The 25,091-nt window shown below is 39.2% G+C and overlaps 1 protein-coding gene and 1 long non-coding RNA gene across 3 annotated transcripts in view; one reads left to right on the top strand and one right to left on the bottom strand.

The window, feature by feature from the left end:
* LOC133265034 (uncharacterized) overlaps positions 1–21,045 on the bottom strand; it is a 73,751-nt gene extending 52,706 nt beyond the window's left edge. Inside the window, exon 1 of the mRNA XM_061445200.1 lies at positions 20,743–21,045. Within this exon, the coding sequence (XP_061301184.1) occupies positions 20,743–21,032 (290 nt within the window). The 5' untranslated portion in view covers positions 21,033–21,045. The remainder of the gene's footprint in view (positions 1–20,742) is intronic.
* Positions 1–25,091, top strand: part of LOC133265035 (uncharacterized) — a 188,204-nt gene that overhangs the window by 69,763 nt on the left and 93,350 nt on the right. The gene's annotated exons all lie outside the window — the stretch shown is intronic.

Genomic DNA, 25,091 nt, shown 5'->3' with positions numbered 1-25,091 from the left:
CACAGCATGGTGGTGTTGGATCTGCACGCCAGTCTGAATCAGTAATATATCTCAGTCTACATGCCCAGAAATGTGTGTATGCATACATATATATACACAAACATATACACACATAACAGCTTATTTCTGCTGGCCAAAAGCAACTAGACAGGTAAATAGCAAAATGTCAACAGAATACACTCAAGTTCTCTCCATCTGAAAGTGATTATGTTTGCACAAAGTGTGAATTTGCACATGATATCTGCACGGTGTATATTCCCAAAAATGACCTAGATGTATTTGTGTCCCCCAGACAGGTTACCCCTTGTGCATGCTAATTGGTTTAGGTCCTTTAAGAAAACATAGTATTGTTCTAAACTGCACCTTTGCCTAATTTCATCTAACTGCTAAATTACTGATGTAGACAAAGCTTCTAAAAAACAAGTTCTCAGTATGGTCTTTACATTTGCAGCTTTTTCAGACTTTTATTGTTTTGGGGTTTTTTTTTTGCAAAGGGATGGATAAATAAAATAATATTAATATAAGTGTCTTAGCATTGCCTTTGGAAACTCAGGATGAGAAACTGAGGAAAACTAAAACAAGAGATAGGTTGGATGGAAATTACCTTTCTGCTATAGAGAAAACTCACAGAATAAGAGAAATCTTAAATTTAATAAGAAACAGACAAAAGTTTTATCACTGAAACCTTCCAAAAAAAAAATAAAAATTCCATTGGGACCAGTAAATTTGTACATCTGTACATAACTTTGAAACTAAAACTCAGTAGATTACAGATTCTGAACATCTTACATAACTCTGTTATGAAAAGGGCTTCATCTCTTCTAAAAACCCTTTTGTAGTAATATCTGTTAACACCTACTCCCTGTTAGCTGATTCTCATTTAACAGTTTAAATAAACATTACATAAATTACAGAGGCATTTTTCTGGTTTTGATAGTAAGTATTTGAAATTAACATGGGCTGTCGAAAGTGATTTTATACATGAGTGTTTGCAAGGTAAAATATGTGTATTCCGGAAGCTGTAGAAGCTGCAGCAGTCATCTGATTTCTGTGGGTTTAATTCCACAATGGATTTAAACTAGTGCCCAGTTTAATGTCCATGGCCAGTCCCACTATCCGCAGCTGGTACAGCCACATGTTTAAAATCATTAATTTATGGGTGAACCAGAGCCCAGGAAGCAATAGGTTACCTCAATAGGTTAAACTGGGCAGCAAAATCCTTCCAAGTGTTTTCATGAATGTCTAAAGCATTTTTCCGAAGTTTTCTTTTTGAACACTTATATTCAGAGCAATAAACACCAAAATGCAAGCTAAAATGAAAAGTAGGGAATATATGTCATGTATCTTTATATTAGCCAGAACTCATTTACTGCAACACAATGCACAGATTTTTTTTTTCTAGGCCAAATAAATATGTCCTCAGGCAAATAATCTGTCCACTTAATAATTCAGTTACTGTACATATGGAGTCCCATTTTCTGTGACTAAATGGAACAGGTTTCTGTTAAAATTAATACTCTTTTCTACCTCTTCAAATTAGCAGACTGACTCTGCAGCTTTTATTCTGGCAATACTTCCACTGGCAAAACTAAGAATTGGGTGTGAGAAGTACCAACCATACACTGCTCTTGTGAGACCTCACCTGGAGTATTGTGTGCAGTTCTGGTGTCCTCAACATAAAGAGGACATGGAACTGTTGGAACAAGTCCAGAGAAGGGCCATGAGGATGATCAGGGGACTGGAGCACCTCCTGTATGAAGACAGGCTGAGGAAGTTGGGGCTGTTCAGCCTGGAGAAGAGAAGGCTGCGTGGAGACCTCATAGCAGCCTTCCAGTATCTGAAGGGGGCCTGTAAGGATGCTGCAGAGGGACTCTTCATTAGGGACTGTAGTGATAGGACAAGGGGTAACGGGTTAAAACTTAAACAGGGGAAGTTTAGATTGGATACAAGAAGGAAATTCTTTCCTGTTAGGGTGGTGAGGCACTGGAACGGGTTGCCCAAGGAGGTTGTGAATGCTCCATCCCTGGCAGTGTTCAAGGCCAGGTTGGACGAGGCCTTGGGTGATATGATTTAGCATAAGGTGTACCTGCCGATGGCAGGGGGGGTTGGAACTAGATGATCTTAAGATCCTTTCCAACCCTAACTATTCTATGATTCTATTTAAGAGATTTTAACTGGGGAGATAGAGGGCTGGTATTTTAAGGTAAATATGTTTTTCAGATTGACAAAACCTCATTCAAAGAAGGACTTGAGGTCAAAGTTGCAGTCCAAAAATACCAAATGCCAACCGATCTTCCATATTCTTTTTTTTTCTTACTAATCATTTTCCCAGGCTCCCCAGAGTCTCCTTATCTTCTGATTGTTATTGTCTTATTCAGAATGAAAAATCCCAGTTCCCATCAATTATGATCCAAATCAGGATTCAGGTAACTAAACCCAGTGGACATGCCCAGAAAATACCAGGTTGGACAGAGCCTTGGGCAACATGATCTAGTGTGAGGCACCCCTGCCCATGTCAAAGGAGTTGGAAGTAGGTGATCTTAAGGTTCTTCCCAACCCTAAGCATTTTATGATTCTAAGATCCTATGTCCACAGTAGACCTAAGCAACCATATAATCATGGAAGAGCCCAGATTAGAAGGGACCTCCAAAGATCTTCCAGTCCAAGCTTTCATGAGGAATGTACACTAAATGAGATCATCAAGCACTCTGTCCCATTGTATCTTGAAAACCTCCAGTGATGGGGACACTATTACGTCCCTGCAGAGGTTGTTTCAGTGCCTGACCCGTCTCACTGTAAAACATTTCTTTTTTATGTCAAGATGAAACCTCTCCCCTTTCTCCACGTAGCTCCTTGTGAAGAGAGAGCTTCTGTCCTTTTTGCAGCCATCAATTAAGTACTAGAATACTGTGATTAAGTTCCTCCACAGCCTTCTTTTTTTGGAGAAAAGTCCTCTCTCCTTCTGTTAATTTTCTTAATAACTGACAGATTATATATTCTATGAGTCTGTGACTATAATACTTGTTCAGGAAGCTAATTCAGAGTTTGGCAGTTCCCAGAGCCACCACAAAGAACTGGAACTCACAGCTTTCCTTTCTCTGAGATATCCTGTATCTGCTCACCCAGTTATTCTGGAAATCTGGAAATCTATTTCTGTCTTGGAATTTACCATCTGACTCAGGGCTGCAGTCAATCATTTCTAAATCTCAAGGAAAGATATTTCCAAATAGATCTCAAGGAAAGATGTTTGGAAAAGAAGGAGGAAATGCTTGCCCACCTAACCAGAGAGACTGGAGGTTTTAGCAGCCCTGAAGCTGCAGCCCAGAGTAGAGGGCAGTTTTTGAACTTCTCCTGTATGCACGGATAGCATGATGGGAGTTATTTTCTAGGCATTAGGAACTATGAATGGAAACCCCATAAAGGTGAGGAATATCTGGAGGTCAGCACTTCACTTTTTAAGTAAACTGCCATAGGAAGGCAGTTGTCACAAAGAGGGCATGGCTGCTATCTCTCATTTGTCTTTTGGATGAGCATTCAACTAAAATGCTCTTGAAGTTTGCTTGTAGCTGAATAAAATTTGATCAGCACATGTTCTGAGCCCTCAGAGACCACCTGAAGGGTTCCCATCCCAAGAAAATGGCAAGAGTGCTACTCAGCAAACAGAGAAAGGGATCAGGACATGCACATCAACCAATGTGATGGTACCTCTGGAAGCTGAGAAGGTGAAGATTAAGTTTTTACATAAATTGGGTTCTCATGATGTATAAATTGATGTGTAAAAAGTTACACGTTGGCTTTCAGGTACTTTTGTACTGAGACACTTAAGATCCACTTATGAAGCACAGGCAGTATTTCTGATCCAGTTTCAAATTCTGGCAACCCCTGAGCAGTTTTGCCTGAGCTCTGACAAGCCAGCACATGGAGGAATGCCCAGGAGGTGGGTTAAACCAGCAGGAATCAAAGCTCTGTGGTAGCAGCAACACCAGCAGCCTCAAACAAAAGGAAGCTGCTGTCGAAACCTTGCCAGCGTTTGAACCAGTTGTTGCCTGCTCATATGTAGTTTTCATGCAATTATACTACTATTATGACTGCATCTTGGCATGCAAGAAATTAATGCAGGTGCTATTAACCATTCCACATTATAAGTTTTCAGAGATATGGAAACCCCCATAACTCAAACATAAATGACAAAACCTTTGATCTTATTTCTACAGACATGTTACAGTCTATTAGAAGTGCACCCCCTCACTCAATGTATCGTGGATCTGCTACACATCTGTAAAAGGCATCACTATGTGGGAGAATTTACTATTTTGATGTCTGAGATGTGCAGGATTGGTCACAGCATGAGTCCAGATTGCCTCAAATCTGATATAGCCTGGCTCTGTGGGTCTTTTAGACTTTCTTCTATTCTTGTATGAGCCTTTCTTGCCCTCACAGCAATCTCATGTGGGCAAGGCTTCTACTAAAAGACTGTTCCCTCATTCAAGATTGGGACAATTCTGTATTTCCTGCCCTTTTACCCATGTATTTTTAATGAAAATTCACAAAACAATCAATAGCTCTTAAAATCATCCTTTATTATCTCTGCTGGGCTAGAAAAGTGATTGAACATTGGGGTACGTTATAAATGTGTAGGGAAAAGGGTTTGAGACCCCTTTACAGGGCACTTTGCTTTTTATTCTGCCTGCAAGGTACACCTATACATCTTTGGTTAGAAGTGTTAAAAAGAAAAAGCAGATGAAAGCAACAGACTTTTTTGTCAAGCTGTGACAGAAATCAAATGCAAATAGAGCTGAGTTCAAGACTGTTTGTTAAGTGTCACGTCAGTGAGTATTAAATGCAGCACATGTCATTTTACAATGAGCATACTGTATATGAATTTTATTGATTTTTTTTCAAAGAGGATACATAGAATAATGTACGCTTCCTTACCAGTGCCAGCTTACAAGTGTGTCTTCATACTCGCATATGCACATTCATTAGGCTCCTAAATGCTGCTTCCTTACTTAACACATCTTGTTTTGCGGAGGCTGGGATTCATGCTGTAGACAGACCTACACAAATGACTCTCTCTCTCTGAGAAAAGTGGGACAGAGTCATTTAGACTTCCCAGCATGAAGCTGTCAATGAGCAGCTTCTCAAAATGATTCACAATTAGTGCACCAGGTTTACACTAGGAACAGGATCTCAACTGATTTCCTTTCCACAAAGGAGTGAGTGTGGGGCTTCATTTGCTATTAAGAGTGTTACAGGTGTATAAAAGAATCATCAGAGCCGGTTAGCTCTGCAGCACAGAGTCTTTGTACTATACTATAAGAAACACAAATCTGTTTTCTCCATATTCATTCAAACTACATTTTTCAAATAAATATTTAGAAAAATTGGTGCTGGAATAAAAATACATATGAAAAGCATAACAGCAATGTCTCTTTCCACTGCTTGGTGTGGGACGCCTGATCCCACAAACATTTCCTTACAATACTCAGATCATCACAGTGCTTAGAAAAATATATTGAAAGCTGGGGCAGCTAGACAATTTGGCACTCTCATACATTCTGGACCATAATCTTAGTCTTAGATGTTTAAATACCAGGCTAAAATTGGCCATATACCTAAGTCATATAATGCATTTATCGGTGATTTTAAGTATCTTACCTGCAGGCTCAGGGACAGACACACCGGGTCATAGAATCATAGAATACTTAGAGTTGGAAAGGACCTTAAGATCACCTAGTTCCAACCCCCCTGCCATCGGCAGGGACACCTCACACTAAACCATGTCACTCAAGTCTCTGTTCAGCCTGGGACTGAACACTGCCAGGGATGAAGCATTCACAACTTCCTTGGGCATCCCATTCTAGTGCCTCATCACCCTCACGGTAAAGAATTTCTTCCTTATATCCAATCTAAACTTCCCTTGTTTAAGTTTGGACCCTTTACCATGAGGCTGATTAGGCCCTGGAATGCCTCAATCCCTAATGAAGAGTCCCTCCCCAGCATCTTTATAAGCCCCCTTCAGATATTGGAAGGCTGCTATGAGGTCTCCACGCAGCCTTCTCTTCTCCAGGCTGAACAGCCCCAACTTTCTCAGCCTGTCTTTACACGGGAGGTGCTCCAGTCCCCTGATCATCCTCGTGGCCCTCCTCTGGAGTTGTTCCAACAGTTCCATGTCCTTTTTATGTTGAGGACACCAGAACTGCACACAATACTCCAAGTGACGTCTCACGACGTGGAGGGGCAGGATCACTTTCTTCAACCATTTGTAGTCCAGGCACGTCTCACCTTCATGGGTACAGTAGTGCTACACATGAGCCAAAACAGAGGCCAGGAATTTGGATAATTCCTGAAATGCTGGCTGACAAAAGGCTCATTCTGAGAAAACTCTTCCTCACAGACTGTGTACTCTGAAGGTTGAGATTTCTGCTGGAAATTTGCCATTTGTCCCCACATCTCACACACAGATATTATAGCTTCTTCTTAATCCATTTAATCACTGTTTGTCATCTTCAAGAAAGGAGGTGGGAATGGTGTTCTATACATGTTTTTCTTCTATAACCATATAATCTTAAAGTCCTCAAGCTTTACATATCTTTTTTTTTTAAGAAAAAATAGGTCAGTTAAGCATTGTCTGAGACCCAAAAGAACAAGTTTCTGTGGAAGCAAAACTAACATTAGGTTAACCAGGCTGTGGTCTGAAAAGGGTACAGAAGTTAAGGAGCTCCTGGAATCATGTGATGGTGAAAAGTCTGTCTGTTTATCGATTCACTATCCATCTATCCCACTTATGTTCTAGAGAAAATTGATAGTCCATTAGACAGCAGTTCCTTCCGCCTTGTAGATATTTCCTCCCCTCCAAGAAAGAAGGTGAACAGTAGTATCTTCTGTAATGTAATAGAAAACATATGGGATGGTAGCCACTTAAAGGTCACTGTTTCTGTGAGCTAGGGAGTAGTAGGCTGCATGACCTATAACTTTTGGAAGGAAATTATAAAAAAAATTAATAAAATGAAAATTGTTTCCATTTAACTGAGTTCAGAGTAAACCTATGTCAAAGAATCATAGAATCATAGAATGGTTTGGGTTGGAAGAGACCTTAAATATCATCTATTTCCACCCCCCTGCTACAGTCAGGGACACTTTCCACTAGACCAGGTTGTTCCAAGTCCAGTTCAGCCTGGTCTTGAACACTTCTATAGATTGGGATGTTAATTAAACTTATTGCGCTGTTTCTTACCAGTACATTTACTGGAGGATTAACTGTAATTTTCAAATAGTTAATTGGTTTTATCATAAATTGAAAGTAACAACCTCTTTTGGAAACTGTATTTTAAGACAGTGAGATATATTCATAATGCCAGACAATGTGATTTGATTCAAATGCCTATGTCATTTACATACAGCTTTTATTCAGGTCTCATGTTTTGAGGAAACAAATAAGAAAAAAAAACCATGCCCAGAATGCTGATGAAAAGGTTTTTGTGTATGAAAAACAATAACCACTTCTATTTACTCAAATACGGAGCAGTGTTTCACATAAATGTATTTTTTCTTCTTCCTCCTTCTCTCTACTGACACTCCTCTCAGAGGAATATTTTTGATCCTTTCTGCCTCTTCTCTGTCCTTTGCAGTCATGCCTCTTCACTGCTTCTCTTTACATTTCCTCCAAAACACTTTTTTTCCAATTTGCTTCCTTTAGGGAGTGCTGTTAATTTCTGTTCCTTTGCTTCTTTTTCACCTTTTTCATGATTTTCTTCCAGAACCTTCCTTACTCATCCCAAAGCTTAAATCATGCGGTCACAAATCTTTCTGGCATTGTTTGCCTTCCTCTTCTTGCAGTTCTTCCCTATAGACCAAACTCATGTTCTCAGTAATGTGGTCTGATTGCAAAGAAAAGGAGTGTTTTGGAGGCTATGTTAAGAAAATGCAGTTACTGTATCATAACTAGGGGATTTTTTTAAACATTGCAGGTCAAAAGCAGCATTTAAGGCATTAGCAGGGAGTTGAAGGCCCATGTGCAGCAGAACCTGTAACGTATTTGAAAAGACTGAAGTGTTGAGGAGGGCTATTTCACGTGTTTGTGCATAAGGGCAAGGGGTCTGGATGTGGGTTTTTCCCTTTGTATCCAGATATTTCAGTGACTTCACAGAGATATTTGTTTAAAATACTCTTAGAGCGTAAGACTGAAAGTTAACTTTTTATTTTATTCACAAGTAGTGAGCAGGCATGGTGATTTATATTGATTTTCTATGTTAATATACTTCAGAAATAATCTTTTAATCTATAAAAAAAATACATTTTTGTTAGTGTCTTTGTCTTCAGTTGTTGATAAGAACTATGTTAAACTATTAAATCATTAATCCTGATTTTTCCTTGTATGTCCTAAAGACATTTGACTCTGCCGATAATTTACAGGAAATAATATGGTTACTGTAAAAGTCCCATTTAAAAGGAGAAAATTACTCTAATAGCATATTGTAGTCTTCCTTAGAGAGTGATTGGACAGTATTTCCATTGAACATCAACAGCCTAAGTAAGTGTACAGAAGCAAATACTGATGATGAATCTTGGCTAACAAGTGCTCAAGCCTCTGAGGGAATGAACTTCCCAGCATGCCATGGCTGACATTCCAAGTCCAGAGTATGTCACAAAAAAGTATATTCCATTTCTCAGAGTTGGTTATCATATGACTTTTGAGGCTGTCCAATGATGTCCAAGACTTCTGCATGAAGCTAACAGGTATGACACCAGACCTACTGGAGACACAATCCCATGTCAGTCACAGACTGTTGAATACAGGCCAGCAGTGAGATTTGGGTCAAGATTCAGACATCTGTATTTAGATCTGCATGTAGTTCTCAGCATGCAAGCCACATTTCACTCTATTGTAGTCAATAGGGTTCTCAAATTAGACATTGTTGTCCCTACACAGGCAACTAGTGTAATTTTAAATGCCATAGGGAATTTCGGTTGACCTCCAGCTGCTACTCAGGAAGGGTAAAGATATCTTATAGGTCCTATCTGACAGCTATCAGGCCAACAGTGCATCCAAAACTCCCTAACATATCTACAGGAGCACTATATGGAGTCAGTGTAATCTGGAGAGTTTAGTTCAGACATCTACCTCTAGTCTCTCCAGAAACTACTGTATCTAACATCAGTCTAAGCACATGAACACAAAGCAAGAATAGCTTGCGCTCTAAAGAAAAGATATCTAAGCAAATGTAGCAAACAAAAGTAGGAGACAGGAACAGTTGTTCTGTCTTCAGCAGAAGAGGAGTAGCAGGGAATTAGCAGACAGCCAACTGACATAACTTGCAGTTTCACAGAGGCAGCACTGGCAGAGGAAATTTACTGCAGAGACTTTTCTGCCAGACCTCATCTAGCTCTCCTGTTGTGGCTGAAGACATTAGACAAAATTAATAGGAATTTGATGTGTAGCAGCCAGAAGGGCCATGCGCTGCTTTCTTTCCAAGCACTACTTTTGCTAAGCACCGTAGGAGTTCTGCCACTGCTCTCTGTGGCTTTGAGCAGGTTCTTGGGATATTCCCCTAGAATTACCACAGGTATTTAGAAAATTGTCTTTGCTCAGATAAAGCAAATAATGGTCTGATCTCTTTCCTGCAGTCAGAAAGCTTTGAATAGAGACAGAGGAGCTTCTGTCAACAAGCATGAACCCCTAGATGTCCTACTTGATTTTTAGATTTCTTATGGATTCAAACCTTACATACCATGTAACACACAATATGCTGCTCAAACCAAGTCTCCTTTCTAATTACTTCAGATTAGAAATAGTCTTGCTGAGACATGGGAGGATTGTCCTGTCTTTCCTGAATGTAACAAACTGGTGGTTGCTCTAACTGTGGCAGGACAGAAAGATGCTGTTGTAAGTCTGGGGGAAGCTCTTGAGTGTGCTTCTAGAAATGTCAGAGGACAACAAATGTATTAAGATGGAGCTCTATTTTTGGGCCATATGCTATCTAAGGTGTCTTTTCTATTTCTGCCTATAAAGACTCTGTCACAGATACATTCAAAAGGACTTTGTTGAAGAATACAGTGTGGCTTTTTCACTGTGAGCTTGACTAAAATATTACAACTACTTTTATGGTGTCCTGGGTTCACCTGTAGCAGCTATTTTTCTCCTTCTTAGTAGCTGGTACAGTGCTCTGTTTTCAGCTTGAGTCTGAGAGTAATGCTGATAACACACCGATGTTTTAGTTGTTGCTAAGTAATGCTTAGCAAACTCCAATCAAGGACTTTTTCAGTCTCATGCACTGCCAGTGAGGAGTGGCACTGGAAGCTGGGAGGAAGCAGAGACAAGACACCTGACCCAAACTAGCCAAAGAGGTATTCCGTACCACAGCACTGTTCTCAAACTAAAGTTGAAAACAGAACACTGCACCCACTACTAAAAAGGAGAAAAATAGGTGTTACAGCTGAATCCAGGACATATGGTCATTAGAGAAAGCAAGGAGTGTGCTCAGACTGAAATCTAGAGTTGGGCTTCTAGGTTTAGAGGGTCAATTCAAGAATCATGATCTCCTGGGAATCTTTCTGTTGCTAAAACTCAAATCAACTCCATATCAATGCACAATGATGAGGAAGTGATCATAAATTCATATTGGCCACCTGAATGGGCACTAAATAAAGACATTTTCAATAACCTCTTAGCTAAGATGAAGTGATACCTTAGAGCTAAATGATGTCACCACATCTTTGACCCATCCCATCCTGGATAATGTAGCATATTGAATGAGAATCCTTTCATGCTTTAAACATCTAAAGATTAGAGATTTAACAATTCATATTTACAGTAACAGTAATCATCCAAGGTACCAAGATGTTACAAAACTTCTAAAAACGTGGTCAGTGAAGACATGGGGTTTCATAATACCTCAAAGCAGAAGCTGGGAAAGAGCAGTGGAGCTACTTTATATTCTTACTGAAGTTATGCATGTGCAGCAATCTTCTTTTGAATACAGCCTTCATGAAAGTAAAGCCTGACACAATAGGGCCTATTTGTTACAAAGCCATAGCTCATGGTCACCACAGTACATATATAATAACATAAAATTGTATTCATGCAATGTACCTTGCTTGCAGGAAAAAAATGATAGCAAAGGTATTGCAACAGTTAAGGAGAGAAAGAACTTCAATGGAAACATGACATTTAAAAAAGATGTGCCTAGGAAAGGAAAATAACAGTTTGCTCTCTTTTGTGTACTAATGGCAGAAGTCTTGAACACAGCAGATGTTTAATGTGCAGCTATGAGTGAAATAAGCAATCTTAAGAAACTAATGTTGGGTCATTTCCTCTTATTGTACTCATAACCAGTCAAAACGTTGGCCATCAAAAAACTTGATCAATTTTCTACATATAAAAGGCTGCCAGTTGTGAATAAATTTTGGGGAATTCTGGCCTACTGTTTTTGTTTCATTTTTTTAAAAACATTTTCTCATTATATTTTATTACTTCAAAGACAAATATTAACCGGTGTGTTAAGAGTAAAAATTGTCTTCAAGATACACAGTTCTTGGTCTTAAAGGTGAAAGGATACTTAAATTGGCAGCTGAAAATCATCTAAGGCTGAAACTATAGGAACAGGTCTTACAAAGTATATATGCTGTCAAGGCAGTCTTGGCAGCCTATGGAATAAAAAATACTTTGGCTTCTTAAAATAAGTACATAGTATTTAAACAGGCTTGACTGCTAAAGATTGGGTTTGTACAGTACTGTAGAGAGTAGCGTTTCTCTTTTTTTAATTTTTTTTGTTGGATCAGACTGTAAGAAAGAGTTGTGCCAGCTGTATGAGACAAAATGGCATCAGCCTGTATTTGGAGCATCTTCTGGGTACAAAACCCTCATGCCAACAGTAAGGCTGGCAAGATTTATCTTCCGAGTGAATTATTCATTGATGCTTGCCATTAATGGCAACCAGAAGAAACAATGTGGCTCCAAGATGTTATTTTCTGTGGTGAAACAACTTTCCCACTTATTTTGCAAAGATGTACAGAACTTCATAGAATCATAGAATAGTTAGGGTTGGAAAGGACCTTAAGAACATCTAGTTCCAACCCCCTGCCATGGTCAGAGACACCTCACACTAAATCATGTCACCCAAGGCTCTCTCCAACCTGGCCTTGAACACTTCCAGGGATGGAGCATTCACAACTTCCTTGGGCAACCCATTCCAGTGCTTCACCACCCTCACTGTAAAGAACTTCTTCCTTATATCAAATATCTAACTTATACCTAACTTCACTTTAACGAATTACATAATTTTCACTGATAATACAAAATGTCATATCTTTCATTTTATAGTCTCAGTTATTTTTTAATTTAAAATTGAACCCCAGTTAGGCTTGGATTTTCTAAAATGATTCTCTTTGAGAGCAACATAAATAACAGGAATTTCTGACTGCTGTATATATACAATTTTTCCACTAACCAATTGACCTAGAATCCAATTGTTGCTATAGTTATAGTTTTAAGATTAGTAGAAAAATAATGTAGTACCCCAATAGGAAATACTAACTTTTAGGCTGAACCAGATTCCTCCATCCTGATTTGTTATTATTAGTTGCTCCATAAATTGTCTTATTTACATGACTACTGCCATAGTGTGAATAAGCCATCAAAAAGCCCATTAAAAGGATGAACCTAGGTTCAAGATGCACACTTTATTTTCATTCAGAGTTTATTTACCTATTAACAAGATATTTAAAAATATTGGCATTCTACCCATACTAGTGCATATGTTCACAAAATAATTTGTGAAATTTACCTAACACTTGGGTTTTAAGCTCCTTACTCAAGAAATGAGAGTCTGAAGAAGGTCCACTATTTTAAGCATTTTTGTCACGCAGATATGATGCAGTAATCAACATGGAAAAATATTTTCTAAAGGATCAAATATCATTAAGGCTAAAACTAATAAAGCCATTAAAATTAGGAACAATTAAGATTTATGGGAGTGGCATAGGGATTCTAGCCTGGCATTATCAAGCAAAATAGCCTATTAGGATACTTTTTTCTCAATAAGATCTATTTGAAACTCTGTATTATCAAAATCAGACAGAATAATGGTAGTATGATGTAGCTTACCTTTTCACATATATTTAGGCTATTGCCTGAAGATAATGAGCAGACAAATAAATTCCTGGGAACTGACTGGAGCATAACAATTTTTACTCCAGTAGCTTTAAATACCTGTAAAAATCTTTAAAACTTCTAGATTTCATCAATTACCCTTAAAAATTTTAATCGATAAAGGTATGTTAAAAATAGAAGGTCATTGCAAATACATTTTACTTTTAACACAAAGCTCTGTATTTTAATTTTTATACAAAAATAAATCATTACCATATGAAAAAATTACAAATATGGACATACCAGTTGTTTTAGTCACTATAGTCACCTATCCTTTCTTTTTTAACTAAAATAACTTTAAACTACAACTTTTTTCCAAACCATCTCTGTTCCATATTTTAAGTTACCCATACACAAAAAAGTGTATTTACAAATGTGTTTTTATAAATAACTAGTAAAACTAAAATTATTGTGATTGATTTGAAATAATTGATCATGACATGACAGCTTTCCTTTTCTTAATTATAAAATACAATTACATTTTTGTGCTTTCATACCCAAACATTACAAAAGCTGTGAGAACTATTTCTGTTCTTCTTCTGATTAGATCAGCAATGCTGCTTCTTCAGGTCTTATCAGATTGGTTTTGATAATAATTACTTGGGAAGTGTTTGATCTCAGTGATGAATACTTGATTACTTTTTCATGAAATCAGTCAACCACACCACTCAACACTACTCATGTGAGACCTTGTTGATTTAACTGTTCGAAAGAATGCATTCTTTTTCACTACAGTTATGGGATGTCAGTCTTTGGGGAAAAAAGGGTGAAAAAAGGGCAAGTTTATGGGTAATGATATTGCAGCAGCAGATATTTAAGGTTTGCTAATTCTCTTCTCAATTATGTTCATTCCCTGCCTCGTCACACTGCCTGCTACATGGCGACAGAATCAATCTCAGCAGTGGAATAAATTTTTCCTTTTTCAAAAAAAGGTTTCATGACACCATTGTCATCTTTGAAACCCTTGGAGGGTTTTGCCCTGATGAATAATATTTCATAGGTGGAATGTTTATGTGATTTTCACGGAGTGATAACCCCACTACCACCAAACTTTGATGCATTGAGATTGCTGCTTTTCCTTACTAAAGTGCTTTTACACACCACCTCCTACAAATTGACTTGAGTTAGAAACAGGAGATTCAACAAAACTTCAACTCTCCATGGAAAAAAAGGGTGTTACAGAGAAATTTATGCATTGGACACAATCTGCTTTAATTATTTAAACAGGAGCTTTTGCTGAATTAGGGTTGTAGCATTTTTTCTTCATTGTTTTTCTTTTGCTTTATGCAGTTAGAATCAGTTATCCAAAGCTGACCATATATCCATATTTTTAAATTACTATTTTTTCAACCAAGTTTTGTTTTAAGGATTGGTCTGCAGACTTACACTCATTGAAGTCAATATTATTGTCTGCATAAGTAAAAATTGCTCACATAATGAGACACTCAATGGATTAGTCTCCAAGTTATAGGGAAAAAAAATCCTATATCTCAGGTACTTATGGTCAAGTATCTGCACAAGAAGACATTTTCAGGACAATGTCCTTCCTTGTCAGTCATAAAATAGCAAGGCAGAGCCTTTTATCAAAAGAGTTAATGCTGCACTAATTAAGAGAAGGGAAGAAAATTTCCAAGGAGGCAATATTTTCTCTAATGTATTTCTTTTTTAGAGTTGTTAATAGGATTATGACAGTTTTAACAGTTAGAAAATACAATGCGTTCCAAGTGTTTCCTTTGTTAGTTATAAGATCTCTGGGAATTGCCTAGATCTTTAAAACTTAATGTTGCACTAATAAGCTTAGATGCCTTCAGGTTGTTGTTTTGGGGTTTTGTTTTGGTTTTAATATCAATTGTTATTTTGGTGGCAATACATTTCTCTTTGAAGATCCAATTTAAGCAGCCTCTTCTCTTGGAGACTCAGACTGCTTAAAAAGATAATAATGTTCCAAGACTATAATTACTTTGGTTATTGTGTCATCATGTTAATGCTGTACTGGAAGAAATGTTCATCTGAACATTTCATTGCTTTGAATTAAGTCTAAAAAGAAGGGGAGAGCAGTCAGGGTGCTGGGTAGAAAACTGCAACATTTCTCTGTAAAGGGTGAAAAGCCATTGCATGCATTTACATTCAAATATAACATGAATTCAGCAATTTTTATTCAACTGCTGTGTAATATCAAAGTACCTCTTGTCCTAACATACCATCTTTATGTTATAGTAGTTGGCCGTCATTTCTGAAGAACTCAGCTCCCAGTTAGAAGCTGAAACAGATTCACGGAATCATAAAATAGCTTGGGTTGGAATGACCCTTCAAAGGTCATCTGCTTCAATGCCCCCTGAAATGAGCAGGGACATATTCAACTAGATCAGGTTAACCAAAGCCACATCCAGCCTGGCCTTGAACAGAAAGGTTTTCATAGAGGCTTATTACTCTGCAGCTCCCATTGAAACGAAGGAAGCTACGAGGCACCAGCTGCTTTGGAAGTCTGTCATCTTTGTTATGCCTTTTAGGATGAACTGTAGCTGAGGTTCTCAAAGGGACCTGAAGGATTTAGGTGCCCAGCTCCCACTCAGGGTCCACAAAACAGGATTAACCCAGTGCTTTTAGGAAGCCTGTCTCAGGACTTTTAAAACTTGTAACATGCAAAACCAGAGAATGTATCCGCAGCTGAGAAAAGGCCCAAGCCTGAAGGAGGTCATAATTAAGTAGCAGCTCATTGATCTTGGACTCCAAATAAAGCAGACCATCTAAAAGCAAAAGAAAGGGTACAGAAAAGCAGCTAATTTTCACATTTTCACTGACGTAAACTCATTTCAAATTACAATGTGCATGCTGTTGTTAAAGGCATATGTACCAGTTACCCACAGACGCTACTAATACTCCTGTTGTCTTCAAATTCTTATGCATATAAAAAAATGAGGAAAATTAGAAAAAACTGTGCAATAACATATGGGTTCCCACCACATTGCTCTCCTTAACGGTAAAATCCTTACTGACCTCTCATTTAATTCTTCTTTCATTATTCCCTTGAAAAGGAAGTGTGCATTCTGGACAATAAAAAAAATCTATAGAGTAGTACCATTTCTGTCATTTGCAGTTAATGAATGCTTTTTAGTATTGACTAGCAACTGGTCTAATAATGACAATGACTCCACTGATTTAAAGCAATAAATCCAAAGACTTGGCAGGTCTCTATTAGTATAATAAGCTCAAACATTCATTCAGGAACATTAAGAAAATGGGTAGCAGACTCTTGAATATTAGAGATTCTCAAGTTTCTTTCCTTTCAGTAACACCATCTGGCTGAAAAAAAACATGATTTTGCAGTGTTTAATGTGTATATTCAAGTGACAGCTAAGGTAACAGTGAGGATTATTTTCTTTCAGTGTTGTTGAGAGTGGGTCAATTATGATATTATTACTGTAGGACCACACAAACTGCAACTATTAGGAAAGGTTTTGGGGGGTCAAATTTCTGTGTTCAACGTTTACTGTGGACAACAGCTATTAACAGTGGTTCCAGACATTATCAGAATCAGATGCTTGATATTCTTCATAACAACAGACCTCTCAATGTTTTATCACTAGATGAAAGGCTTAAAAGACATCAGATAAACAACAGCGACATGTTTGTCTTCATTGGCGATACAGGAGTAAGGGTATTTCTCCAAGTATTTCTCATCTGTTTTATGTACATTTATTTTTTCATTCAGGAAGGATGTATCAGTTGTTATTATGTATTTTCATTATTATATGAAAATGGAATAAAGAAACCAGATTAGTTGCATTTGTTTCATCAAATCACTATGAAGATACTGTTCCTCCCCTCCTAAAAAAAAACAAAACTAAATCAACTAAGAAGCAGTCTTGCCAGAAAAAGTCACACAATCAAACTAATCAGAAAAATTATGAGAGAAATCTGTCCAGTTGTTACTTTAGTCCAAAACTGTAAATGCTTCCTGGAAGCACTGTTACAGACAAACCTTCGGTGGGATCCCCTCGCACATCTGTAGGATATTTCCCCTTTTTCACCTGAGGGATTGTATTAAACTGCAGAAAAACCTTTCCCACCAAAGGGAAGGCAAAAGCACTGACAGGCTACAGAGACAGTAAGACCCAAGATGGTCCTTACAAACAAGCTCCACCACACAGGGCATAGGGGTTGCTGAGACTTTTCCTTACCATCCCATGATGCAAGGAGTGCCCAGTACTAACCTGCAAAAAAACTGCAGGGGTGAAATAGCTTCCTAATGAAGCTATTGGCCAACTTGCCTGTCTTCATAGCTGCGTTTCTTTTGTACAGCTTCTATTTACGGCTGAGTTTTGGCAAACAAAAAAGGCTCATTCGGGATCGCATGGAAGGGACAGAGGCTTGCAGCTCAAGCACTGGAGCATCTGGATGGCAGATGCATCCACAAAATGATATTTTCCTGCAAGTATTGCAGGTAGCAGCTGTAGACTGCAACAATATGAAGAGCAGGAAAATGTGGCTAATTCCAGAGTTCCCATGACAGTTTGCATACAAATTTGTGTCTGGAGGTAGATTCATTAATAAAGTCAATACAGAGTTTATGTCAGCTCCACCAAGGCAGATAGCCATAGGAGAATCTGTCTAACTTAGTACTTCATCTGATGTATTTAATTTGTTGATTTATTTAGCAATAATGAGTGGATTTATTGTGTTTGAAAATGAAAGTGTTTTGCGGCGTGAGACATTCTGCTAGAAAAGATCTGGAAACGTTGCAAGGATGATGGCAAGGACAGAGAAGCAGCTGGAAGATCATAGGTCATTATATGAGAGCAATAAAAGTAAAGAGCTCTTATTCCTACTTATTAGTTTATTATTATTTCTGTTATCTCTCTGCTGTGCTTGGTCCTAGCAAGGTGCTTATTACAGTCAGCGTAGCCAATTTCAATCATATTGTCTCCTGAATCTGATCAGCGGCCCAGTGAAGAGGGAGACAGTGCTGGGGGTTTGAGTTTAATGGTTTCCTATCCACACACAATCCTTGTAGCAAAACTCCCTCACTGGGGCTTTATTTCAGCAAAATGTTAAGCACTATTTGTCATGGTAAGTGGATGTTTGTGGTCTGAGATAACAAGAGAAAAATATTAAATGGACAGTATTTAAATTCCTCTACCCCTGTAAACTGCAAAATGATGTAAGAAAAGCTGATAAACAGTCCAGCCCACCTACAGCTAATAGATAAAAAAATGGGAGTTTGAGGTGTGGATGTCTTCATGGTCCATTAACCAAGATGCATCCCACCTCAAGTGCCCAGCAGAAATGGATGGCAGGACTATGCCTGCCCATCTCATGGGAGACGAGTAAGAAACAGGTTCCATGTTCAGAGCAACAGCTTCAGGAGCATAGTTTAAGTTCCAGCATTTGGTTATAGTATTTTAATACTGTAAATTAGAAGACACCTAAATGAGGCTTGTATTTCCATGACAAATTCAGTGTGAAGCTGGAAATTATTTCATCAGGCAATTTTGCTGGCATGCTGCCAGAGGGTTGCAGATGGTACAGTGTTACTCTGTCTTGAGCAGGGAAATTAGGATAGCTTGAAATGATAAGCCTTCAAACAGGAGAAGGTATTTCTGTGCCACTTGCAATTGCAAATACAGAAGATTCAAGTGTAAGAGCCATCAGGATCCACACATCTGGTCTTCACAAGAGGACAATAACTCCAGAGTAAGACAAGCATGCTGAAGCTAAAAATGAACCAGAAACAAGCTTCATAGCCACATTTCCAGATTCACAGCCATTTTAGCATTTTGATCACAATCTGAACCCACAAAAAAGGCAGTCTCTTTTGCTATTGCTTGTTAGGGTGAACAAAAATTAGCATTTTAAAAAATCTCACAGGGGGAAAAAAAAAAGAAGGAAAAAAAAAGAAAAAGAAAAAATTTTGAGTCTTGGCTTTTTGAGTCTTGACAAAAAATTATGTGGAGGCACATACCAGACTGAAGGCTAAACAAGAGCCCAGTTTGAATGTAAAGAAAATGCTTGCCCTCTTTGGAAAAATTCTGTGTTTATTAGACTGAGTCTTGATTCACAGGGTAAAAACAAAGAGAGTTCTGAATTCATTCTGGCATATGCATGCTGCATTTCTGGGAGAGAAAGGTGACTTACACGCTGCCTCTGACAAGGGAAGTCATCCTAGTTCTGTTGATCAAAGCCCTCCTTAGAAGTGGGGCTGCAAAGGTTTCTTCAACCACACAAAAGATTTTTAAAAGAAAGATGCTGCAAAGAAGGAAAAATTCTTGAAGTAAATGAGGTAATTACCACCTGGACATACTGTTTTACACTTTGTAAGAAATTTGGTGGACAGTAAGTACATTGCATAGGTAGACATTATCACAAACAAACACATTGGGTGTAGAAACAGCTCAACCAAAGACAACCAAAGATCTGTGGAATAAAGGAAGAAACACTCATGCAAACAAGGAGTAGGCATTACAGATACAGCTGCACCCAGTGTATTTGAAAACATATATTACAGGTCATACCAGAAGATAGGAAAATCCTTTAAAGCAGTAATTTGGAAACAGATTTAGATATCAAAGTAAGGGAATTGGTTTTCAATGCCACTGTTTATGAAAAGGGCAAATGCTGTTGTTTGTATAAAGAGATCTCAAGTAGCAGTTGGAAAGCTTAAATGACTTTTGCTTATACCTCTTTGGAAGTATTTTTACAGATACTGAAATTCTGTATACATCGCAAAAAGGACTTTAGAGAAATTAGGAAGGTTTCGAAAACAGCAATCAGAATGCTGTAAAGCACCTATTGTAATGAAAGAGTTATGGAACTAAAGCTATTTTAAGAAATGCCCAATCTACCGTGACCACAGCAAATAAGAACCTATATGAAAAACTGAATTCTGATAATAAAGGTCCTCCTGCCCTTTAATCAATGAATAATAAAATCCAGAGAGGATAAGGGAAGACATTTAGAATCATAGAATCATAGAATAGTTAGGGTTGGAAAGGACCTTAAGATCATCTACTTCCAACCCCCCTGCCATGGGCAGGGACACCTTACGCTAAATCATATCACCCAAGGCCTCATCCAACCTGGTCTTGAACACTGCCAGGGATGGAGCATTCACAACCTCCTTGGGCAACCCATTCCAGTGCCTCACCACCCTAACAGGAAAGAATTTCCTTCTTATATCCAATCTAAACTTCCCCTGTTTAAGTTTTAACCCATTACCCCTTGTCCTATCACTACAGTCCCTAATGAAGAGTCTCTCTCCAGCATCCCTATAGGCCCCCTTCAGATACTGGAAGGCTGCTATGAGGTCTCCACACAGCCTTCTCTTCTCCAGGCTGAACAGCCTCAACTTCCTCAGCCTGTCTTCAGACGGGAGGTGCACCAGTCCCCTGATCATTCTTGTGGCCCTCCTCTGGACTTGTTCCAACAGCTCCATGTCCTCTTTATGTTGAGGACACCAGAACTGCACACAATACTCCAGGTGAGGCCTCACAAGAGCAGAGTAGAGGGGCAGGATCACCTCCTGCGACCTGCTGGTCACGCTCCTTTTGATGCAGCCCAGGATACGCTTGGCTTTCTGGGCTGCAAGCGCACACTGCCGACTCATGTTCATTTTCTCATCAACCAACACCCCCAAGTCCTTCTCTGCAGGGCTGCTCTGAATCTCTTCTCTGCCCAACCTGTAACTGTGCCTGGGATTGCTCCAACCCAGGTGTAGGACCTTGCACTTGGCATGGTTAAACCTCATAAGGTTGGCATCAGCCCACCTCACAAGCGTGTCAAGGTCCCTCTGGATGGCATTCCTTCCCTCCAGCGTATCACCGGAACCACACAGCTTGGTGTCATCGGCAAATTTGCTGAGGGTGCACTCAATCCCACTGTCCATGTCACCGACAAAGATGTTGAACAAGACCAGTCCCAACACCGATCCCTGAGGGACACCACTTGTTACTGGTCTCCAGCCAGACACTGAGTCATTGACCACAACACTTTGTGTGTGGCCATCCAGCCAGTTCTTTATCCACTGAGTGGTCCAGCCATCAAATTGATGTCGCTCCAATTTAGAGACAAGGATGTCGTGTGGGACAGTGTCAAATGCTTTACACAAGTCCAGGTAGATGACATCAACTGCTCTACCCCTGCCCATCACTTCCGTAGCACCATCATAGAAGGCCACCAAATTGGTCAGGCAGGATTTCCCCTTAGTGAAGCCATGCTGGCTGTCACCAAGCACCTTGTTGTTTTTCATGTGCCTTAGCATGCCTTCCAGGAGAATCTGCTCCAAGATTTTGCCAGGCACAGAGGTGACACTGACTGGTCTGTAATTCCCAGGGTCATCCATTTTCCCCTTCTTGAAAATGGGGGTTATATTTCCCTTTTTCTATTCGTCAGGAATTCACTTGACTGCCATGATTTCCCAAATATGATGGCCAGTGGCTTTGCAACTTCATTCGCCAGCTCCTTCAGCACCCGCAGATGGGTTTCATCAGGTCCCATGGACTTGTGCACGTTCAGGTTTTTAAGATGGTCTCAGACCAGATCCTCTCCTACAGTGGGCCCAAATTCTTCATTCTCACAGTCCCTGGGTCTGCCTTCCAAGACTTGGGTGGTTTGGTCAGAGCCTTTGCCCGTGAAGACCGAGGCAAAGAAGTCACTCAGAACCTCAGCCTTCTCCAAATCCTGTGTAGCTACTTCTCCCGAGAGCTTCCAGAGGGGGCCTACTTTGTCCCTAGTCTGTTTTTTATTTCCTATGTATTTGTAGAATCCCTTCCTGTTATCCTTAACATCCCTAGCCAAGTTTAATTCTAACTGGGCCTTAGCTTTCCTAACTTGGTCCCTAGCTTCCCAGACAACATCCCTGTACTCTTCCCAGGCCGCCTGTCCTTGCTCCCACCTTTTATAAGCCTCTTTTTTCCCTCAAAGTTTCCTCTGCAGCTCCTTATCCATCCAAGGAGGTCTCCTGGCCCTCCTGCTGCACTTCCTTCTAGTTGGAATGCAACACTGCTGAGCTTGTAGCAGGTGATCCTTGAATATCAACCAAGAGTTTTGGGCCCCTCTGCCCTCTAGGGCTATATCCCATGGAACCTTACTAAGCAGGTTCCTGAAGAGGCCAAAGTCTGCTCTCTTGAAGTCCAGGGCAGTGAGCTTGCTGCATGCTTTTCTCACTGTCCTGAGGATCTCAAATTTGACCATCTCGTGATTGTTGCGTTTGATCCAGAATACACAGATCTTTAATACTGAGCAAATTAACCACTGGAACAATTTCTGAAGGCTGGTGTTAGCTTTTTTTTTTTTCAGTACTAACAATTTTTAATTTATGTTAGGTTTTATTCCCTGAGATTTTTGCGTAATTCAAACTGGAATATTTTAAAGGCAACCTACAGGGCAGGTTAAACACCAGATTGGACGCAATAATCACAGTGGCCATTTCTTGCATATGAAACCATACATTTTTTTAAATTAATGAAGAATGGCACAACAGTGCTCCAGCACTATTGTGACCATCAATTCCGGGGCAATACAATGCTTCTGAGAATAGGAGTACAGCTTGGAGCTTTGTGGATATGGCACTTCTGCACCCTGGCTATGTCCAGCCTGAGGATACACAACAAAGACAAAGAAATCTCAATCAGACACAGGTGGAAGGTTGCCAAGACCAGAAAATTCAGCAGTAGTAGGTAAAATGTTGTCTTTAACAGTAGTCCTTACAACAGGATGAGAAAATCTCATCTTTTTGTGTTTTTGAGTCTTGCACCAAAATTTAGATGCAGCAGAAGGCAGAAGTCAGTATAGAAAGCAGTAGTAGTAAAGAGAATAATTGATTCTAGAAACCACTTCATTTCTTAAACTCTATTTGGAAGATTATTTTTTTTTTAAAGGCATTGCCTGCATCTATGAATATTGACAGTATAGCAGCTAAAGTTTAATTCCTTCTCAGGGAAGGCCTCTGATAGTATGCTCCCAAAGAAAGTTGTGAAGAAGCTCTATTGTCATAGACAGAAGATGGGTGTTTGTAACACTGAGATTCACAAGCATCATCAGAAACCAAACAACATCATCAGAAAATCAATCAACATTTCTAACTCTGGTGGAACAAGACATGTTTGTCTATGCTGATGGGACACCTCCTCCTTCTTGAAACCCCGGAGATGCTGCTGAGGAACAGCAAAGTCAGTCTTACATGTACACCTAGAGCTACAGTACAGAATGTGTTTGTCCTTCTGCTTTACAATTATTTATTTCTTGATTTACAGTGGCACAGCTCTCATGTCATAACCAATTATGTCATAACCAATCATGTTCCTGAAGTGCATCTTAACAAATTTCCCACATAGTAATTAGATAGCGATTAACAATCACAGTTGCTTCATTGTTTCTTAGTCTGTTAAACCATAAAACAAAGAATAAGATTAAGTGTTCTTCAGTAGATTACCACAAGGACAGTAAATGATACAGAAACCATAACAACATCTGATATACTTTAATTCTGAACAGCTGTAGTATCTGTAACAGGCACCCAAATGTTCACTTTATTCAAGGCCGGGAAAAACTGATGATGTTTAAGTACTCCTGAAGACACTAATTTAACACCTACAAGCACTTTCTGTAAGGACTTACAGTAAGACTTCATTTGTGCAAAGCTTCTGGTACAGTTCTGCGTTTATCCTTCTGTTGAGACCAGCACTTGCTGTTTCCTGGCTGAGCCTGTCAGATGCTGAGTTTTGATGGCTTTTATCCCTTCTTTGTGCAAGTCAGTCTCTGGCAGAGCTGGGACCTTGATTTGCCATCTGTTGTACATCGCTCTTTTCAAATTTTCCTGTAGCCTGGTACCTTATCAATAGCATGCACTAGGCTTTGTTGTATTTCTTCTTCTCCTCTAACAAGGTGCAGGGGAAATGTTTTCTTAACAGCTGAGGTCATTTAGGGATGGATAGGCTAAAAAAGAGGCACAGGATCTCTTTCTGGGCTATCAGGTCTGATGTTTTTCATTTGTGGAGAATGTAAATTTGCATATCGATGCATAGCTGAATTTCATGTTTCAGGTGTGTTTTTTTGGTTTTGTTTTAGTTTGGAATGTTGTTTTGTTTTGGTTTGTGACTTGGTGTATTTTGGTGCTACCATGAGTTATCCATTTCACAGACACTGAATATATGAATCTTAAAGCAGGAGTAAAATGGAGACCAAGGAAGGAGTAAAGGCATATCAAGGACAGAGCAAAATGCAAACATGATCATGGGTTTGCCCGAGCAATGCAGGATCTTCTGGAACCCATCTGAGCCTATACGCTGACTCTTGCATCCAGGATCTGGAAATACTCTGCAAGATGTCCAAAACACACATATCCCTGACAGTCATGTGGTGGGGCAGGTAGGCATGCTCTCTCCACCACCCAGAAAACATTCCTGTCATGAGACAGACGTTTTGGACACACAAATGCAGCAAAGGGAATTTTAGGGTCTCTGGTAAAAAAGAAGCAGGGCTCAGGACATGGCAATATGAATTTTGGAGTTAGGCCACTCCATGTGACTCTAAGTTGGGCTTCTTAACCTGCTGGCTTGGGATGAGAAATTAACACCTCATCTTGTCTCCATCACATGCCTGGACTACGAACTTGGATATGTCACTGTGCCAGTTTGTGCCTATGTTTCCTCTTTCTTAGAGACTGCGAAAACTTCAAGACAGCCTCTTGCTCCAGTTTTTTACAGTGCTTTTGTAGAGCAGGAGCATCTGGGGTTACTGCAATACAAATAAATAACATTAAACCTGTAAAAGAGGTATTATGTGAAATAAGCTATTTTGTATATGAGCCATTAGATGTGTGGGATAAGGTGAATTCATTAAATCTGAAAACATAAACATATAAAATGTGCATACCCTCTCAGTCTATGATATCATTCTGAGCACATATAGACATATATATATTACATACGTTTAGCCTATTATA

Source organism: Pezoporus flaviventris, unplaced genomic scaffold, assembly GCF_033815535.1.
Source record: "Pezoporus flaviventris isolate CSIRO_AGI_PZ_B2104156 unplaced genomic scaffold, CSIRO_AGI_Pfla_v1 ptg000003l, whole genome shotgun sequence".
In the NCBI taxonomy this organism is placed as follows: domain Eukaryota; kingdom Metazoa; phylum Chordata; class Aves; order Psittaciformes; family Psittacidae; genus Pezoporus; species Pezoporus flaviventris.
Note: the sequence above shows the minus strand (reverse complement) of the source record. Positions and strands in the feature narration are given on the sequence as shown.